The 16,678-nt window shown below is 36.6% G+C and overlaps 1 protein-coding gene across 1 annotated transcript; it reads right to left on the minus strand.

Annotated features, from left to right (window-relative positions):
- Positions 1–2,383: 2,383 nt before the first annotated feature.
- On the minus strand, positions 2,384–15,343 carry DIRAS2 (DIRAS family GTPase 2). The gene is made up of 2 exons (XM_005154911.3): positions 15,289–15,343; positions 2,384–3,230 (listed from the first exon to the last, which is right to left on the minus strand). The coding sequence occupies exon 2, from the start codon at positions 3,189–3,191 to the stop codon at positions 2,592–2,594; it is 600 nt and encodes a 199-aa protein (XP_005154968.1). The 5' UTR covers positions 3,192–3,230; positions 15,289–15,343; the 3' UTR covers positions 2,384–2,591.
- Between the last annotated feature and the right edge of the window lie 1,335 nt (positions 15,344–16,678).

The raw sequence follows: 16,678 nt of genomic DNA on the forward strand, positions 1-16,678 counted from the left end.
TTTTTTTTTTTTTTTCTTTCAGTTTATGTCATTATTACATGCTGGCTGCTTCAGCATATGTCATGCATGATGACCTTTGGCACTGGCGTATTAGCATCAGCAGGAGACCTCTGTACTGCTGACCTCTATATATGACCCATTACTCCTTAAGTGTGAACATTCTTTTGATTTTCCAGTTTCATTAGTGGAATCCATTGATGCAAAGGTGAGCATTGTCAGCCATCTGCTTACAAACACAATAGATGTTTAAATATTTATAAAATACTTACAAAATGTAGTGGTTTTAAATGTTTTGCATCCCTGATCTATAAATATTGTTTGATCTTTTCACAGACTGACGAAAAAAGATGCACTTAGCTGTATAAGTCATAACAGTTTTCTTTACATGTTTTGAAAGTTAGCCAAGAATGTTGAAGTGGCAGTCAGATCAAAATGCAGAGTGAGCACTGGCCTGGGGTTGAGGAAAACTGCTTTTGTTTCTGGATATATAGCTAGCCTGCTGGGTAACCTGTGTGTAGTTGCTTACTCTCTTCATGCCTCAGTTTCACCACCTGAGGAGTTAAGATAATGACGCTGTCCTTTTTTGTGAAGTGCTTTGATTTTTGTGGAGAAAAAGCATCATGTAAGAGCCAGGAATTTATTGTTAAGGAAAAGCCTTAGGGTTTTTTTCATGCTTTCTCTAATTTTCTGATGCAATGAAATAAGCACAAAAAATTCTGTATTCTTTGACATCAGCAGTAGTGTTACACTTGATTTTAATGGTGCCAAATTTTTTTCTGAGTGAATGATAAAAGTTATGCTCTTTTCTAGACAATGCTAATAACAATTCTTGCTCAAAGAAATGTATACTCTACCTGTGATATGACTGCACGCTTGATTGAAATGTTGAAAGTAAGCAAGCAATAACTCTAAGAGGAACAAGATAACAATTTTTAATGCAAATACTGCATTTGAACAGCTCCTAGAAGATATTTATAATGCAACAGCATGCATACTAATAATACTAGTACTTGACTGAATTTTCCCATGGTATGATTTCAACATAAACATTCACCAAAATATGGTGGTTTGTTTTATTATTTCAGAGAAGTTCCTAAGGTGCAAACTGTAGCTTATACAACTTTGATGTGTCTTTTAAAAACAGGATGTGCTTCTTTTATGTTAGATGGTCTTTGTTAGATGGTCTTTAGAATACATATTTTACTCATTCATCTTAGTTTTAAAAAAGCTTTGGAGAGAGGTCCAGAAAAGCTCACATTTTGTACTATTATTCCCCCTCCAAAGGTTTTTAAAAGAGCAGTTGCCCTGAAAAGGTGGTTTAAACCAGCTTTTTCTATTCTGAACTTCGTATTGCATTGTAACACAATACTGACTACAACTCTTAATATGCCAAATCCTGTACTACTTAACCCAGAAAATCTTCTGCTAGGGTCTTCTGTGGGCCCTAATTCCAGATATAGGATTTGATTCTGTAGTCACAACAGTTCAAATCATGAGTTTAAATGGTTAATATATACCCCTTCAGACAATATAAAGGCAATAGATTTAGTATGAATAGTACATGAATGAAAAAGCGTTGTAATTGAAATATAGTAAAGATGTTTCACTCAGCTATTTGGTAATTTAAATAAAAATTTTGGATACTGCATTGACACCTCTCCAAGGGTACTACCAGTTCAATAGACTTTCCTTTCATTCACTATTAACCATCAGCAGCATTTGAACGGAGCCTTTCCCATAGAGGCTTCTGCAGGGGACTTCCCAGCCAATACTCTCTGGGAAGCTTTCTGTTTGTTTATGTATACCATTTCTGTACCATTTGACATTCTTCACAGGAAAACATCTGCTCTTCTGAAATACATTGAGACCAGAAGCAAAAGTGATTCTCAAAGCGATGGGTCCAGAAAAGATGATTTGAATCTCTCCTACAGGGGCTGGATTTTCGTCATCTTTCAGTTCAGACGCTGACACAGACAGGAAAGAAATCTCATGCTTGAGGGTAGAGAGAATATCCATACCTTTTAACTGCTACCCTCACACTTCTTTTCAGTGTGAAATAGTTTGTTTATTTGGCAGATCCCATACTGCCTTATGCACAGTGCCCCACCAGTCAGTAATGAAAATTGCACAGAATTGTCTGTAACATTCCTAAAAGGATGTCATAACACCATTCAGCATGCATTTTGTAGTTCTAGGTTTCTTTATGGCCATTTCTTTGTTTTTCTTCCAACATTATGCATTGCTGTCTCTTGCAGTTATATGAAGTGAAAATAATATGAAGCTGACTTTCCAAAATTTTTGCATTATGCAAAGGATGAAATTTCTTTTCTTCTGTAAATCACAAAATTAGATATCCTGGCCCATCCTTCTCTTGCTTCCTGATTTTTTTCACCAGAAGGTGGAGTACATGATTTTAATTGTTGGGGGTTTCTCATAGTAACTACAGTAAATAATTTTTTTGAAATTCAGAATATTTCTTTTAAAACAGATACTAATGAATAGGGTTTTCCATGGTTGTTTGTTATCTGTAGGTTTTGTATGAGTATTGTCAGACAGGTGAGATTGTATGATTAACTTCTGACAGTGCAATTTCACATCACCACACATTTGCCTTTCAGCTTCTCTTTCCTTTTCTGCTGCTTGCTTTTTTTGCCATCAATTTGTAAACTCACAGTCCTGCGTTTCTCAAGGTTTAGCAATTCTTGGAATAACTCTTTCACATTGTGGTTCAGCTTGGCAGAGGTCTCCATGAAGGCACATTTCCACTTCTTAGCCATGGCTTCTCCTTCACTGCTGTCCACCTCTCGATTTTGACTCTCATCATTTTTGTTCCCCACCAGCATTATTGGGATGTTTTCTATGTCTCCTTTAATCTGACATATTTGTTCATAGATTGGTTTGAGTTCCTCCAAGGACTGTCGGCTAGTGATAGAGTAAACCAAAATGAAAGCATGTCCTTTAGAAATAGAAAGACGTTGCATGGCTGGAAATTGATGGCTCCCTGTAGTGTCAGTTATCTGTAAAGTGCATATGCTCTTATCACAGCTGATCACCTGACGGTAGGTATCTTCAATAGTAGGGATGTAGCTCTCTCTGAAAGTGCCCTTCACAAACCTCAAGACCAAAGAACTTTTGCCCACTCCGCCAGCTCCAAACACAACAACCCTGTAATCATTGCTTTGCTCAGGCATGTTTCTCAGTTTGTCAGTTGCTCAGATAGAGAGAAAAATCTAGGAAAGAAAATGACAAAAAAAAAACCCAAGACAGATATTAATACAGGTACATGTGGAGAGTACACATCATGATTTCTTTCCCAATACAAGAAATTAATGTGATGTAAGTGATGGCATATTAATTGTAATCATTTAGGATGACTTGCAGAGGATTACAGAATGATTTATTCTAGTAGTAAATTTAAGGTTTGCAATCTATAACTGCAAATATATTAAAACTGGAAAAAAAAAATCCATAATCCAAATAATTTTGTTACTGGACTGGTAACAAAAGGTCATCTTCAACATCTCATGGTTTATTTTAAATGAACACTATGAGTTTCAGTATTCTTCCTACTGGACTAATATCCCCAGAAATAAAAGCTGTGGCTGGGAAATGGTATTTCAGCAAGGCCAAGGCCCCCCAAAACTTGTAGAAACTGATTTTTTCTTGTGTCCCTAAAACAGCCCTGCTCAAACTATTGTTGAAACACACAAGTATGCACACGTATGAAAGGCAATTACTCTAAATATGACATCTATTCAGTAGTTTGGGAATCTATCTTCACTACAACTGAACACTCCTGAGTGACATCTAAGATGTGTTTGTAACTTGTTCAGCCACAGCATCAAGTATTCTTTGTTTGTAACTCTTTGGGAGCATGTGTCCCACTTCAATGTGTTTTTTTTTCTACTTGCATTTCAGGTCAGAGTACATTTTGGTAAACTGAGATTGTTCATGTACAGTCTGCCTTTTTGTTCTAATCTTTATTTCACAGATGAAATCTGACTGGAGACATGCTACATCAGACGAGTTGTGCAGATGTCTTCATAACATTTTCAGGTGGCTTGTATTTTCAAGGCTGGCAAACGCATACACCAAAGGTCGCAAAATTCCATGGTTCCGAAGGTAGATCCTCTTGACAAAGCCTAACTGTAAACAGTAGGACCCCAAATATTGTCATCATTATGAAATAACAGAAATAGTAAAGTTTTCACACGGTTGCAAGCTGCAATTGTGTTAGAATTGACTGAAATAAATGTGAAGATGTATTTATCCTCCTAACAATAGCAGCTTGTTAGGTACACAGCATGTACAAGTCTCTGTTTATATTTAGTGAAATTAAAGCAAATTAAAAAATTGAACCCTACAAGTTTAAGGGAGTCTAGGATATTGTTACTTTTTAGACCAAAGCTAGATGTATAAAAAGTACATGTGGAAGAAGCTGCAAAATTTGCTGAGCCTTTATTTGTTCTTAGGAAAATGGGCTGATTTAATAGAGAATCTTGTTCGAGTGCCCTAATGGTGCCAGGTGATTGAATTTGCCTGTTGCAATGTTGCCTGGGCAGCAGCTGATCCAGAGCAATCCAAAGGGATTTCTTAATGAATAAGGAAAGCCTTCAAGCTATTTCTTCACCGCAGCAGAGGAGTGATTGCAATTGTGGGGCAGGGTTTTAAGTTACCCTTTACTTGTATGGCACAGGGAGAATAGCAGTGATGCTGTAGAGGTACAGATCTGAGTGGAGCCCCCATGACAACTTTTGCCAGCTCCCAGCTGCCAGACCGCACTAATTTCGTGCTTCTGCATTTTGATGCTGTTGCTGCCTGTGCATGTTAGACTAAAGCTGTGGCTATCCATGCTGCACTGATGTCTTAGTTGTTCAAGCACACCCTGATTTTGTTATCCTTCTTGTACAGGGTATCCTATTCTGTCTTAATTCTAATGTCTGTGTAAGCTGAAAACACCTGTCTTTACATAATGCGTGGGATGAAGGACTTGTACTTCCTCATCTGGCACACTGTAGGCAGAACAACCAGTGAAACTGGGGATTCTGCTCCTGAGGAAACATTAAGAACTGTCACAGCTCTGCCACCCCAGCCTGGCTTCAGGCATAAGGAAGCTTCACTTCTTCTATCTCTCTTACTCTGCAGTCGCTGTCACTCTCAGAGACCTGTTTAAATATAGGAAAGATTGATAAATAAGAGTGTTCACCCTGAGGCAATGAAGCAAAATTGTTTATCTCTGACAGCAGAATTCAAGAAATGGAAAAAAGAGTATTCTCAGAAAACACTGGTGTATGTGTTTATGTAAGAGGAAAAGCCCTCTGAGGAACAAGGAAAATGGGTGAGTGGCTCACGATGTTGATAAAACAAACAAAACCAAAGTAGCTAGCAAGAAATGAGAACAGAGAAATCTAGCAGGACACTGTTCCACTGAGAACAAACCAGAATAGTCATAGAGCTTAGAGTTGTGGGTGTCTGCGCTAAATTATTACCCATAGGAATTATAGCTTAATAATTTTTGTGAGAAAAAGGTAAAAGAAAACCAGGGCTGTTTCACCTCAGAAGAAGCTTAAGCGTTGCACAGTCAGATAATATGCAGCCTTATGGGATGATGAGAAAAAATGCACTATGAAAATTTTTACTATAAAAAGCAGTGAAAATACAGAGTAGGGAAATGAAAGTTTAAATGCTAGCTGGGTGTATGTCTGCTATATTAAATTTCATACTTTCAGCATATTCAGAAATCTCCAAGAAAACTGGCATATATAGTTGCCCAAAAAATTAAAACAGATTCAAATGGGACACTTGATGCCATAGAGTATTAATCATTGAAAAAGCTTCTCAGGGAATATCAGATGGCATGATAACAGTCTTTAAATACATAGTAAGGTGTTGCAGAGAGGAAAAGTGTATGTCCACAGTGGGAAAGACTGGAATTAGTGGGTTTACATTGTAGAGGTCTTACATTGCAGCCTTTGTTCTCTAAAACAGCCTGGTACTACATTTGCTGTTTGCAGTCAGAGGCTTTGATTGCACCTTAAATGATTCAGTTCCTGAGGTTTTATGATGTTCTTCTGAGATGTCAGTCTGATAAACAATGCAGCAATTGTCACGCAGTGTATGTTAATTTCCTGAAAGGTCTTATTCCTCACGTAAAATAATATTCCACTCACTGTTGGGTTTTTTTTTTTTTTTTCTTTTGGTTTGGTTTTTTTGGAGATGTCTCTGTTTATATTGCTATTGCTATTGTTATGAAAATCCAATAAAGTAGAAGCAGTGCATTTAGTTCAAAAGCTAGCATCAAATTAAATGAACAGTCCATAAGGCCATCCAGTGATGACACCACTATGCAAATATACAAGATATAAGGTGAAGAATAATACCAAATGTAGCAATAAATAAGATGGATTTCAGTATGGCTGAAAGCTTAATGGCCGTTTCACTATATGAAAGGTGAAAAAGGTACACATTATTTACATACAAGAGGGAAAGAGCTCTGCAAGGAGTTTTTACTTGTTCGTTATGTACATAAACAGGCATTTCTCCAGAGTATTTTCACTGTATCTGCCAATACACATGGACTTAAAGAACAAGAATTTTCCTGCTTCAAGTGTCTTCATCTTTTACTACAATACCCACTTTTTCATTCCTTTTCTTTCTTTTTTTTGCCTGCTTTGGTCTCTTCAAATCAATGGAAAATTGGACATATTTGAAGACAAAATGATAACAGTTAAACCAGCTTTTTCTTGCAACATCAGGTTCTAGTCCATGTGCAAAGCACATTTTTTCTTATTCCATGCTGAACAAAATGCTCTTTGAAAGTCTGCTTCATGATGATCAGCAAGTGTAAATCATTACTCTATACATGCTGCAGCACTTTTGATTTATGTCAGCTCTGACTTTTATGCAGATGTTGTTCTTGCCATATTTGTTAAGAAAGAAGAATATTATCATACTGGTAATGCCTGTTTCATTGATATTTGAGTAAAGGCTAGGTCAGACATAATTATCCCTTCAAAATACCTTATCTTTTTGCTTTGTGTGATACACAACACAGGAGAATGACAGGCCAAGTCATCTGAGTTGTTATGCATGGATTGACAGTAATAACAACAGTAATCAAAATTGTTCGATGCGTTTAGACTAAAACTGCTTCCTGAATTTTCCTTGCCATATCAAAATTTCAGCTTGACCATTTATTGAGACGTCATGTTTTTTCAAAATGCTTATCTATATATTGGTGACATCCTTGCACTTGAATATAAGTCTCTCATCCTTTTGTTAGCAGGTATTATCCAGAGATTGTTGGATAACAAATGTTAAGTTGAATATTATTTATTCATAACTGGCATAGCCTTTTTGATTACTTTACAAACCAGAAATACAGGGAGGTGTGTCACATATTTTTGGATCACACCTTCCTACAGAAAAACACATGATGTGGATTGGAACTAGATGATCTTGAGGTCCTTTCCAATCCTAACTATTCTATGATTCTATGATTCTATGAAATGCAAAAAAGTCTTTCACATAGTGGCGTGAAGTGGATTTGAAGGTAGCAATTCACTGTATTGTGCTCAATGTATCTGTGCCACTGCCAGAGATCATTAAGCCATTTGGCTGAGATTTCTCTGGGTTTTTTCAGTCTCCAGTACCATTTGAACAAAGTATCTTGTTTTATTGCTAAGAAAAAGTCTTTGTTTACAGCTGTTCCATTTAATGATAACTCTCTGAAAAACCTCTAGTTTCTTCAAAGGAAAGGTGATTATACTGACGATGATGAAATCCTGGTAATTAGATACATTAGTTCCTTCCAGAAACTTCTCAGACTGCAGCACCAATTTTGCTGTTGTTTCATAGTAATAGTTTGGATTTTTGCATTAGTCTAAAAGCTCATTATAGGACTCCCTCCAGGACCGAATTTTATGTAATTGGCCCCTGAATCTTGCCCATTGTTAACACTGATTTCAGTTAACACTGGAGGACGGTACAGCATGGTGTTTCAAAATAATGGCAATACCATATGATCAGTGAAGATTATGTCTACTTCAAGATTGACAGTGCTGAATGGCCAAGCACTAACGTACTGGTTTACTGAATGAAAGAGCTAGTGTCATGTAAAGTTAGCATGAAAAGAAAGACAGGCACTGTGCATGTGACCTGCAGGTCCCAGTTCAGCCAAGTCCTCAAGAAAGTGTTTAAATTGTGTATTTATTCTAATTATTTTTTTTTAATCTGTGCTTAATTGTGATCTAATTGAACATTGTTCCCAAAGCCTGCATATATAGCACTCATCTGATATAAAGACTGTTTACAGTGGAGAAAAGGTTAAGAAATTCAGCAATATTTTGATATGTTAATATAGGTGCTGCAGGTAAAAACAACATAGGAATCTTTCAATAAAATGAGTCATGTTGGCCTAACAGCATTGAACTATTGGACACTGAAAGCAACTCAATAACCTAACTTCATGTTCTGTGTAGAAGTTACCAAGTGTGGTAAAAATAAAGATCTGAATGAACTGAGGCTTTTGGAGTTCCAGATTTGTTTTCAGTGCAAAACTAAATGGCATAATAGGCTGTGGCTGATAATTACAGAGTTGCTCTCAATTACAGTTGAAGAGAAAAGCAATGTTAACTTAATATTTTGTATCATCAGCCAGAAGGAAGCAGATGAGATTATGTTACAGAGGAAATGGCATCAGAAAATAAAGTTCTATGTCATAAACCTGCTGGTTTTCTCTGACACACTGTTGAAATATTTACTTGATCTTCTGAAAGTAAGACAAAATCAGAGGTTTTTATTATTGAACACATTTATAGGAAGCACAAACTCAAACTGCAAATTCAGTTTTTTTTCAACTGAAAAAAATCTGGTTTAAAGCTAAAATCTCTTCAATGTTTAAATGGTTTTAACATGTACAGTAAATTTATCATTTAGAATTTCCTAACTGAACTGAAAACAGTGGCTCAGTCTGTACAAAGCTGGAAGAGACTGGCACAGATCAGATTGCTAAAACTACCCTGTATGTCAGCAGAGTGTGCTCTGGGGAAGTTTGGCCTAGGTGATCACATCATTTGCTTTCAAATGTCTAGAAAAGGGAAGAAAAAATTGCTCAATTTTTTTCGATGTTGACTAAAGTGTTTCTTGCATTTTGGGACAGCTTCTTCACCATGTTACAAACACATATGCTACACTACAAATACAGTCTAGGTTGCATGCAGGATATCGATTTTAGAAAGTTTTTTTTTTAGAGAGTTTCTCCAAGAGGTTTTGAAGATTCCCTTCATACTGCTGGCCTAGCATAAAAAAGTAATAGAAAAGACAGGAGTCTTTCAGAATAATTTGATGCAGTTTTGTTCTGCATTTAGAGAAGTGGAATGTTGTCCTAAAAGCATCTCTATGTAGAGGAGGCAGAATCCAGCCCATATACTGTTCTGTGGTCACAGATGCTGTGCTTTGCTTTAGCAAATACTCATAATTTCATCAAACTGTTGCTGAGTTTCTGAAACCAGGTTTAACCAAAGTCATACTACCTGATGAAGAACGTAGGACTGGTGATGAAAGTCTCTGCTGAGGGTTCATGTGCAGAAAACGTAAAAGGTACCTGACCTGATCCAATAAAGAGCTTTAGAGTTCAGAATACAGTTAAGAGATCTGCTGTTATTGCCCAGGAGCTTTCTGACTAACCTTCGAGTAACAGGTATGTAATAATGAACCGTTACCATAAACCAAGATTCAGCATCATTGAACATACCACACGAAAAGAAATCTTTTTTTCTTGCAGAAAAACCAATCTTATGCCCTGTTTACAAAGGGTGGACAAGCGCCCTACTTTTTATCACTTCCTATTTAGTGGATTGGCTAATCTTAAAACTATAAACATGATAATTTCATAACTCAGTTGCTGTTTAAATACAAGCTTTTCTTCAGACATGTTAGATACTTAATTGACTTAAATAGAGATACTCATATTTATTTATCTTCTCAGGCATTTTGGAAAACCAGTATCTCAACTTTTCAAGGGCTTATGGTCAAAACTTAGAAACAGCTCAAAAGCCTTTACGTACGTGTATCTAGGTATTTATGTGTTCACATATAGAAATAAAAATACTAAAATATCAGCATTGTATTCAATTCCTGATGCTGACTTTTTGAGTTTCATTGTTAGCTTAACCAACCAAATACTGTAGGTTTTGCTCAGTTTTCAATAGGTTTAATTTATCTGAGCAAAAATGGAAAGTTTCAACTTACAATGTCATATGTTCACCTTTGAACATGTAGGACATTTTACCAATGAGTACAGCAGCAGGATTATTAACTGGAATTTGTCACTCACGTAAATACATGATCGGAGACACAGTTTGACCTTTCAGCCCCTCTGATTTTCAATAGCAGAATACTGTTTTTGGCAATTATCTATGACTTTACATGCTGTAGTGAACTTCTGCTCTCCAGATGCCCAAAACTGGTGACTCTTCATTCTGCATCTCATAGAAAAACATGTAGCTTTTAAGTTTTCCTGAATGGAGGAAGTTAGAATTATACACAAAGTAGAAAAAAAAAAAACAACAAACAAAACCAAAGCAAAAACAACAACTAAAACAAAGCAAAAAACCAACAAACCAACAAACTTATACATAAAACTAAAACAAACAAAACCCAACCACCTAAAAAAAATAAAATCTTTTGACTCTAGGAACTTTGGATGTTGATATATGTGAGATTCGTTATAAAAATCCCCTAACATGTGTATTTACACAGAAGAACCATGTGTCCATGAAAGGCTGCTTTCATTCAGCAGAGGAAGAGGCACAAAGACCAGTGTCCCTTTTGCCTTTCCACCATAGTCCTCAATTCCTTAATGTTAATTTGAGAATATTTTTGCAAATTTGATATAGAAGGAGAATTATTTAAATCCAAGGCTTCCAACTTATGAATCATAAGTCCTATAATTATTTTTCCTTGCTATGCTGGAAAGGATAGCTTGATTGCTGTCCAGATCACTGGAACACTTCTGATACTCTTCCACAGATCAAATAATAACCTATGCAAAACAACGTGTCTTGAACTCAGAGTATGAGTATCTGTCTTGATGACCTGTGCATGGTTAAATCCTCCAAACACCCTACTAGCCAGTATAATACCTTTTGCAACTGGTTTGTTGGGCAATAACTTTCATATAGGTTAATGAAGTTGGTTTTAGAAACCAGATGCATCCCTGACAAGTAAATAACTAATGCAGTCCCATTGTCAATAGGCCTCCTATATAGGATACTAGCAAGAAGCTTGCACTTCCACAGAAAAATTTCTGTAAATAGGAAAGGTTTGAAAACCAGAAATTAAAGTATAGCTGTGGGGAATGACAGCTTTCTGATAGGAGTTTCTGAGTGTTAACAAAAACCTATTTGCTGTCTATGATGTGCAATTTATTATGACCTGGTTTTTGGGGGAAAAAAAAATTCTTTTTACTCTAAAGTGTATTTTTTTAAGAATTAGTTTGCAAATCTTCATCGCAGGACTTTCACAAAACCGAATACTTTCCTAGCTGATTTTTTAAATTATTTTTAAACAGGAAAACAGTCTCTTATTAATTGTATCCACTGCCTAGCTTTCAGTACTTTCTATTCTGAAGTAAGAAAGGCAGGTTTAGCATTTAGAGTACCTTATTCTCTATTCATGTTTATTTTTCTTGCAGCAGTAGGCAAAATTCTAAAACCCATATTCTAAAGATTAAATAAGACTTTCTCAGTAACTTAAGGTAGTATTTTAATATTTGAGTGAACAAATTGCAAAAACAAAGGGTTTTATTTGGGTTTACAGCAATATTTTAGCTATTGCTGGTACCTAATATTTGATTATTTAAATTATTAATTTTTTAAGAACAGAAAAGCTGTCACTCTCAATTTCTAGGGAGAAATATCAAAACGAATAAAGGAGGATAAGTCTCCTTTTCTGAGATTTACATTAATTTTAAGTCAGAATTATTGGACATTTTGAAAAGGAAACACCTTCAGTCCAGCAATTTATTTGCTCATTTCATATGGCTGCTTTACTACATATATATTTTAAATGAGTAGGCTAAAAGGCTGTCATAAGTTCATTGACACTTATTCAAATTCAACTAAAATCAATTCTATTACCTGCAGCCAGAGTGAGGGTGATTGAATTTTGCCTCCATACCATACTGCAGCCCTGCTCAGTCAAAGAAATTAAAGACAGATTTTCATCTTAGATAAAGAAGTCTACCATTCAACTCAAATGTTCTTTGCTTATGCGGAAGTATTCCTGACCCCTGTATGAGCCAAAAAGTGAATTTTGCCACAGACTTAACACATTCTTTTTTGACATTTTTCTCATCTTCCTTTGATACTCATTTCAAGAATTATAGAGTAATCGGTATTTGTGATTGAAAACAAATTAATTTGTTTTCTCATAACGTGAAAATAAAGTATGCTCTGTTTCAATTCATACATACAGTTGCATTGTCACTCAGTCTTTTCCACTGACATTCCAGCACTTAGATAAGATAATCTAATATACATTGTAATTTCAATGCAGCAACAAAAAAGGCAGTGAAAGTATCTCTTCACTGCTGTTTAGAAATCTTTGTATGTGTAAAGTAAAACAGACAGAAAAAAAAAAATCCAAGATTTTTTTTTTTTCTGGTACATGCATGGAAATTATTCAGTTAAAAGGGAAAGCAATATTGGTAATATTAAGTATTCAAGTTACTCAGAATTGCCATTTTTCTCTACTTAATATTGATAATTGCTCCATTAAGCCTAGTAATACAAAGCATTAAGGGCAAAGTAATAAACATTTGGAATCAGCTCTACATGTCAAACCAAATCTTCCACAGTGAGTACTGTTCCATTTTAAGTGTACAACTGGCCAGACACTCTTACTGTGTGTGTGTAACATTCAAATTATATGTTACAGATCAGTTACTGTGGTATACTGTGATTTGAAAGCAAAATGCAGTGTGTAAACCAAAATCATTAAAAGGAAAAAGAAGGGGAAAAAAATAAAAATAAAAAAACAGGTTATAAGGAGAAAGAAGTACAAGAAAAGGAAATACAAAATTGACTATGATCATTCTGTAGCAGCATCTTTGAACCATCATACTGTTTACTGCAGGCTTTTAAAATGAGCTAAGTTTTGAGGCAAAAGCACACACATTGTGACAATGAAAGTGTGAGTCTACTTTTTCACACATGACGGTGGGATCTTTACATGGGCAGGTATGTTGGTTAGCACAAAAAGAAAGTTACCAGGTGATCCTCAAAAGAAACTAAAAACATTGTTAGTAACAATTTCAGGAATAGCACTATCAGTTTATCCACTATTTTTGTTGGTACTACAGAGACTGTAGTGCCAATGTAATATCATCTTGACCAATTGGACAGAAGGAGCCATGCCTCTGAACTCAAATCATCTTCCACAGAGCTATGTTCTGCACTGTGAGAAGGTAATATTATGCAGCCTAATGACCATCTCAGAACAATATTTCTGTTTACATCAGCAGACGCATTAGGGCTTATGTGCCTGCTGGTATAAACAGCAATGCAGCACAACCAAGAAGAGAAATATGCTTTCATTTGGTCTGCTGTGAGATGTGTTGAAAACTGTGCTTCCAAGACCTTGACCCATTTGCAAAGAGACTTTTAAATGCAGACAACTTCCAGTGAAAAGTAAGAATGGTGTTTAGTACTGAAAGAGACCTCTGGGTTATGAAATCTAACTCCTTGACCTTGCAGGCAACCATTTCACTCAAACCCTTCCATCAAGTTCCAACTGAAAAGTGTTTAGAGCCTTCACTTTCTATTACTTCAACAAGAAGGTATTATCAGAACCTTGCTGCATTAATGGCTTGAAACCTTCCAGCCTAAGTGTATTCACAGCCGATTTATACCCATTCATTCTTCTCTTTTCCCAGGGATGAAAACAAATACCTGTACATCACAATCATTCCCCTAGTTCCAAGAGACCATTGATTGGCAGCTGCATATTTGAACCTATTCATGTTTGGACAGTTCATGCAAAAGCCTCAGAAAAGTGGTGTGCAGTGTAAGAGAGCATGAAACTCGGAGGAATGCCACATTATAGCCATCATAGCCCCTGAATGATGGCATGGATGCCATTCTCAGAAAACTGGGCACTATCACGTGTAGTAACCACAGCTGGACTCTGGGGGACAGCTGCTGAACACAAGTGAATTCCTTCACTCAGAAAAGTAAAAGGGTCAAGGGGGGCAGATAGGCACACACAGAGGGGAAGCCAAAATATGCCTCTGACCCAGAATTAAAAATTGTAAGACCTGCAAACATTCTAAATACAGTAAACTGAAAACCCTAGCAAAGGTATAACAGCAATTAGTTGCAACAGCCTTGTTTATATGAATCGGTACAAAGATGCACATATTACATAGCTATACAAGGGTGCATTTATAAACAGGCATATATGTATTCATGTATGACTAGGAACTTGAAAACAAGACTTTCAGAAAATGCTTTAAATATAAAATACATCAAATCTGGTTGCTCCATTCTGGGCTCACCCAGCTGTGACTGAGTGCTGCAGCATACACAGCATTCCACATTTCCTGGGGAATATAGCAAGAGAAAAAGTATTATCAGACCTGAATTCAGTCACTCAGAGACACTTGAGAATGGTCTTATATTATTTATTTTGCTTCATTCAATTGAGAAAGGTACAATTTACTGAAAAAAATGAAATACTGCCCGCCTGTCAGTGGAATGCTGCAAAGTTATAAATGTTTCAAAGAAAGCAACACCTGGTATTATTTCATACAAACTCATTGCTTTTTTTATTCTTTTATCACATAAGGTACCTTTAATTTAAAATAATAATAATTAAAAAAGAATCTGTCCTTAAACCACTGCAGTTGCAGTGGTATAAACTAAGGCAAAATTCGGCACATGAAGCTTTAGTGAAGGACAGTTTAGAAAAAAAAAGGTTATGAAGACACTACTAGCTTCCCAGTGCATATAAAAATTACATTGTTCGACTGGCCAGTATGTATATGACCAGTTTCTGCCTTCTTTGTCAGCCCCATCTTACAGCATGCCATGCTCTCTGCATAAGATACATGCTTATATCAAATCTCACAGTCATAACTCACACAAAACTCTATTGACTTCTGTGGAAATTTTGCCTGAGTGAGGACTCTGGATTTTTTTTGCCAAAGGAAATAAAGAGCTCTAATCTCAGTGCAAAACTATGTTTATTGTGGGAGGTGATGTAGAAAAACAAGGAAAAAAGAATTACCTGTGAAAGACGAGAAAGCTCCAAATGCTCTTCAGTTTCTGCCTCTCATCACACCAGCTGCTCACCCTCTGCACTGGCTTTCCTCACCAGAAGGGAGACCCAGACTCAACCAAGGGGGCTGCAGCCCCGTTGCTTGCTGCCTCTCCTTGCGCCTTGTGCTGGCTGCTGCCCGCAGTGTGCTCAGAGGCTCGGTGCTCTGGCGGTTCTGCTCCTCTGCCGCTTTCTCCCCAGCGCCCCGGCTGTGGCTAATGCTTCTGTTGGCTTAATCACAGCCTCTCTCTTTCCCTCTGCTTTCACTGATGGACTGACTCCAGCCTCTGCTGATGCTACTGCCTAAATGGCGACTGCAAAGCTCATGTAGGCTTTTAACTGCCACCTACTGAATAACTGTGGAATATATATATAAATATGTAAAGAGTACACGTACTTAGGCTGCAATTTTCTGTCTTTCTCAACAAATGTAGTACATTTTTACAATTAGTCTTTAAGCCCTCCAAATACTCTGTAGTTTATCATTTAAAGCTGTAGTCTACATTACTCTGTGCTCATAATTTTCCCTTTCTTTCAGCACCTAAACACAGAACAGGACTGTTCCTTTAACTTAAAAAAGTTTATAAAGCCTTTCTTGAGGCCAGTCCCAGGTGGGCTTAAACCAGCATAGCCCTATTCAAATCTATGGAGCTGTGCTGATATATACTAGCTGAGAAATTTATCCCTTTAAGTCCAATATTTACTTGCAAAAATACAGTAGATATCAAGTATGAAAAACAAGTAATAAAAATAGGTTTTGTCTGACACAACCCTCAAAATTTAACTAATCTGAAACAGATACAACATTTAATTTTTTTTTCTTTTTCCTGACAGCAATGTAAAATAGGGTTCTTGAGGCTTAGGGACAATCATAAACTAAGAAAATACATTGTATTTTCCACTTGTAATGGTGTTTCTTTGATGAAAAATTCAGAGACAAGATCTAATGTCTCCTTCAGCTGTTTCTTTCTAAAGCAACTCCTAGAACTACTCAGGGATTTTCTTTCTAGACTAGAAGTGATATCCACTGGAGATGTCTGAACTTCTGCTGCAGAAAGGAAGTCTAAGTACAGGGTGTCTCTGAATGCCCAGGGAAGGTGTGGGGAGATGTCACTTTCATCACCCAGTCGCAAGTATCACCACACTGTAAGCTTGCAGCACATAGGTGGGGTGGGTTGTGACATTCCAAGAAGCGCTGCCCTGCTAAGGACAAGTGACACCCAGCACCACAGCACAGCAGCATGGAAAGTGTCCAGGTTTTAGGCTTGCTGTGACTGCTGAGAGAACCACAAGTCAAGTATCTATCTCCCAACATCCAGGTATAATTTTTAAATGCCATTCTTGGTAAAAGATTACTTTG

The sequence above is a fragment of the Melopsittacus undulatus genome, chromosome Z (assembly GCF_012275295.1).
Source record: "Melopsittacus undulatus isolate bMelUnd1 chromosome Z, bMelUnd1.mat.Z, whole genome shotgun sequence".
Classification (NCBI taxonomy): domain Eukaryota; kingdom Metazoa; phylum Chordata; class Aves; order Psittaciformes; family Psittaculidae; genus Melopsittacus; species Melopsittacus undulatus.

Bases quoted from the DNA above. Each gene is read 5' to 3' on its own strand.
- DIRAS2 (XM_005154911.3), bottom strand. From the start codon at position 3,191: ATGCCTGAGCAAAGCAATGATTACAGGGTTGTTGTGTTTGGAGCTGGC.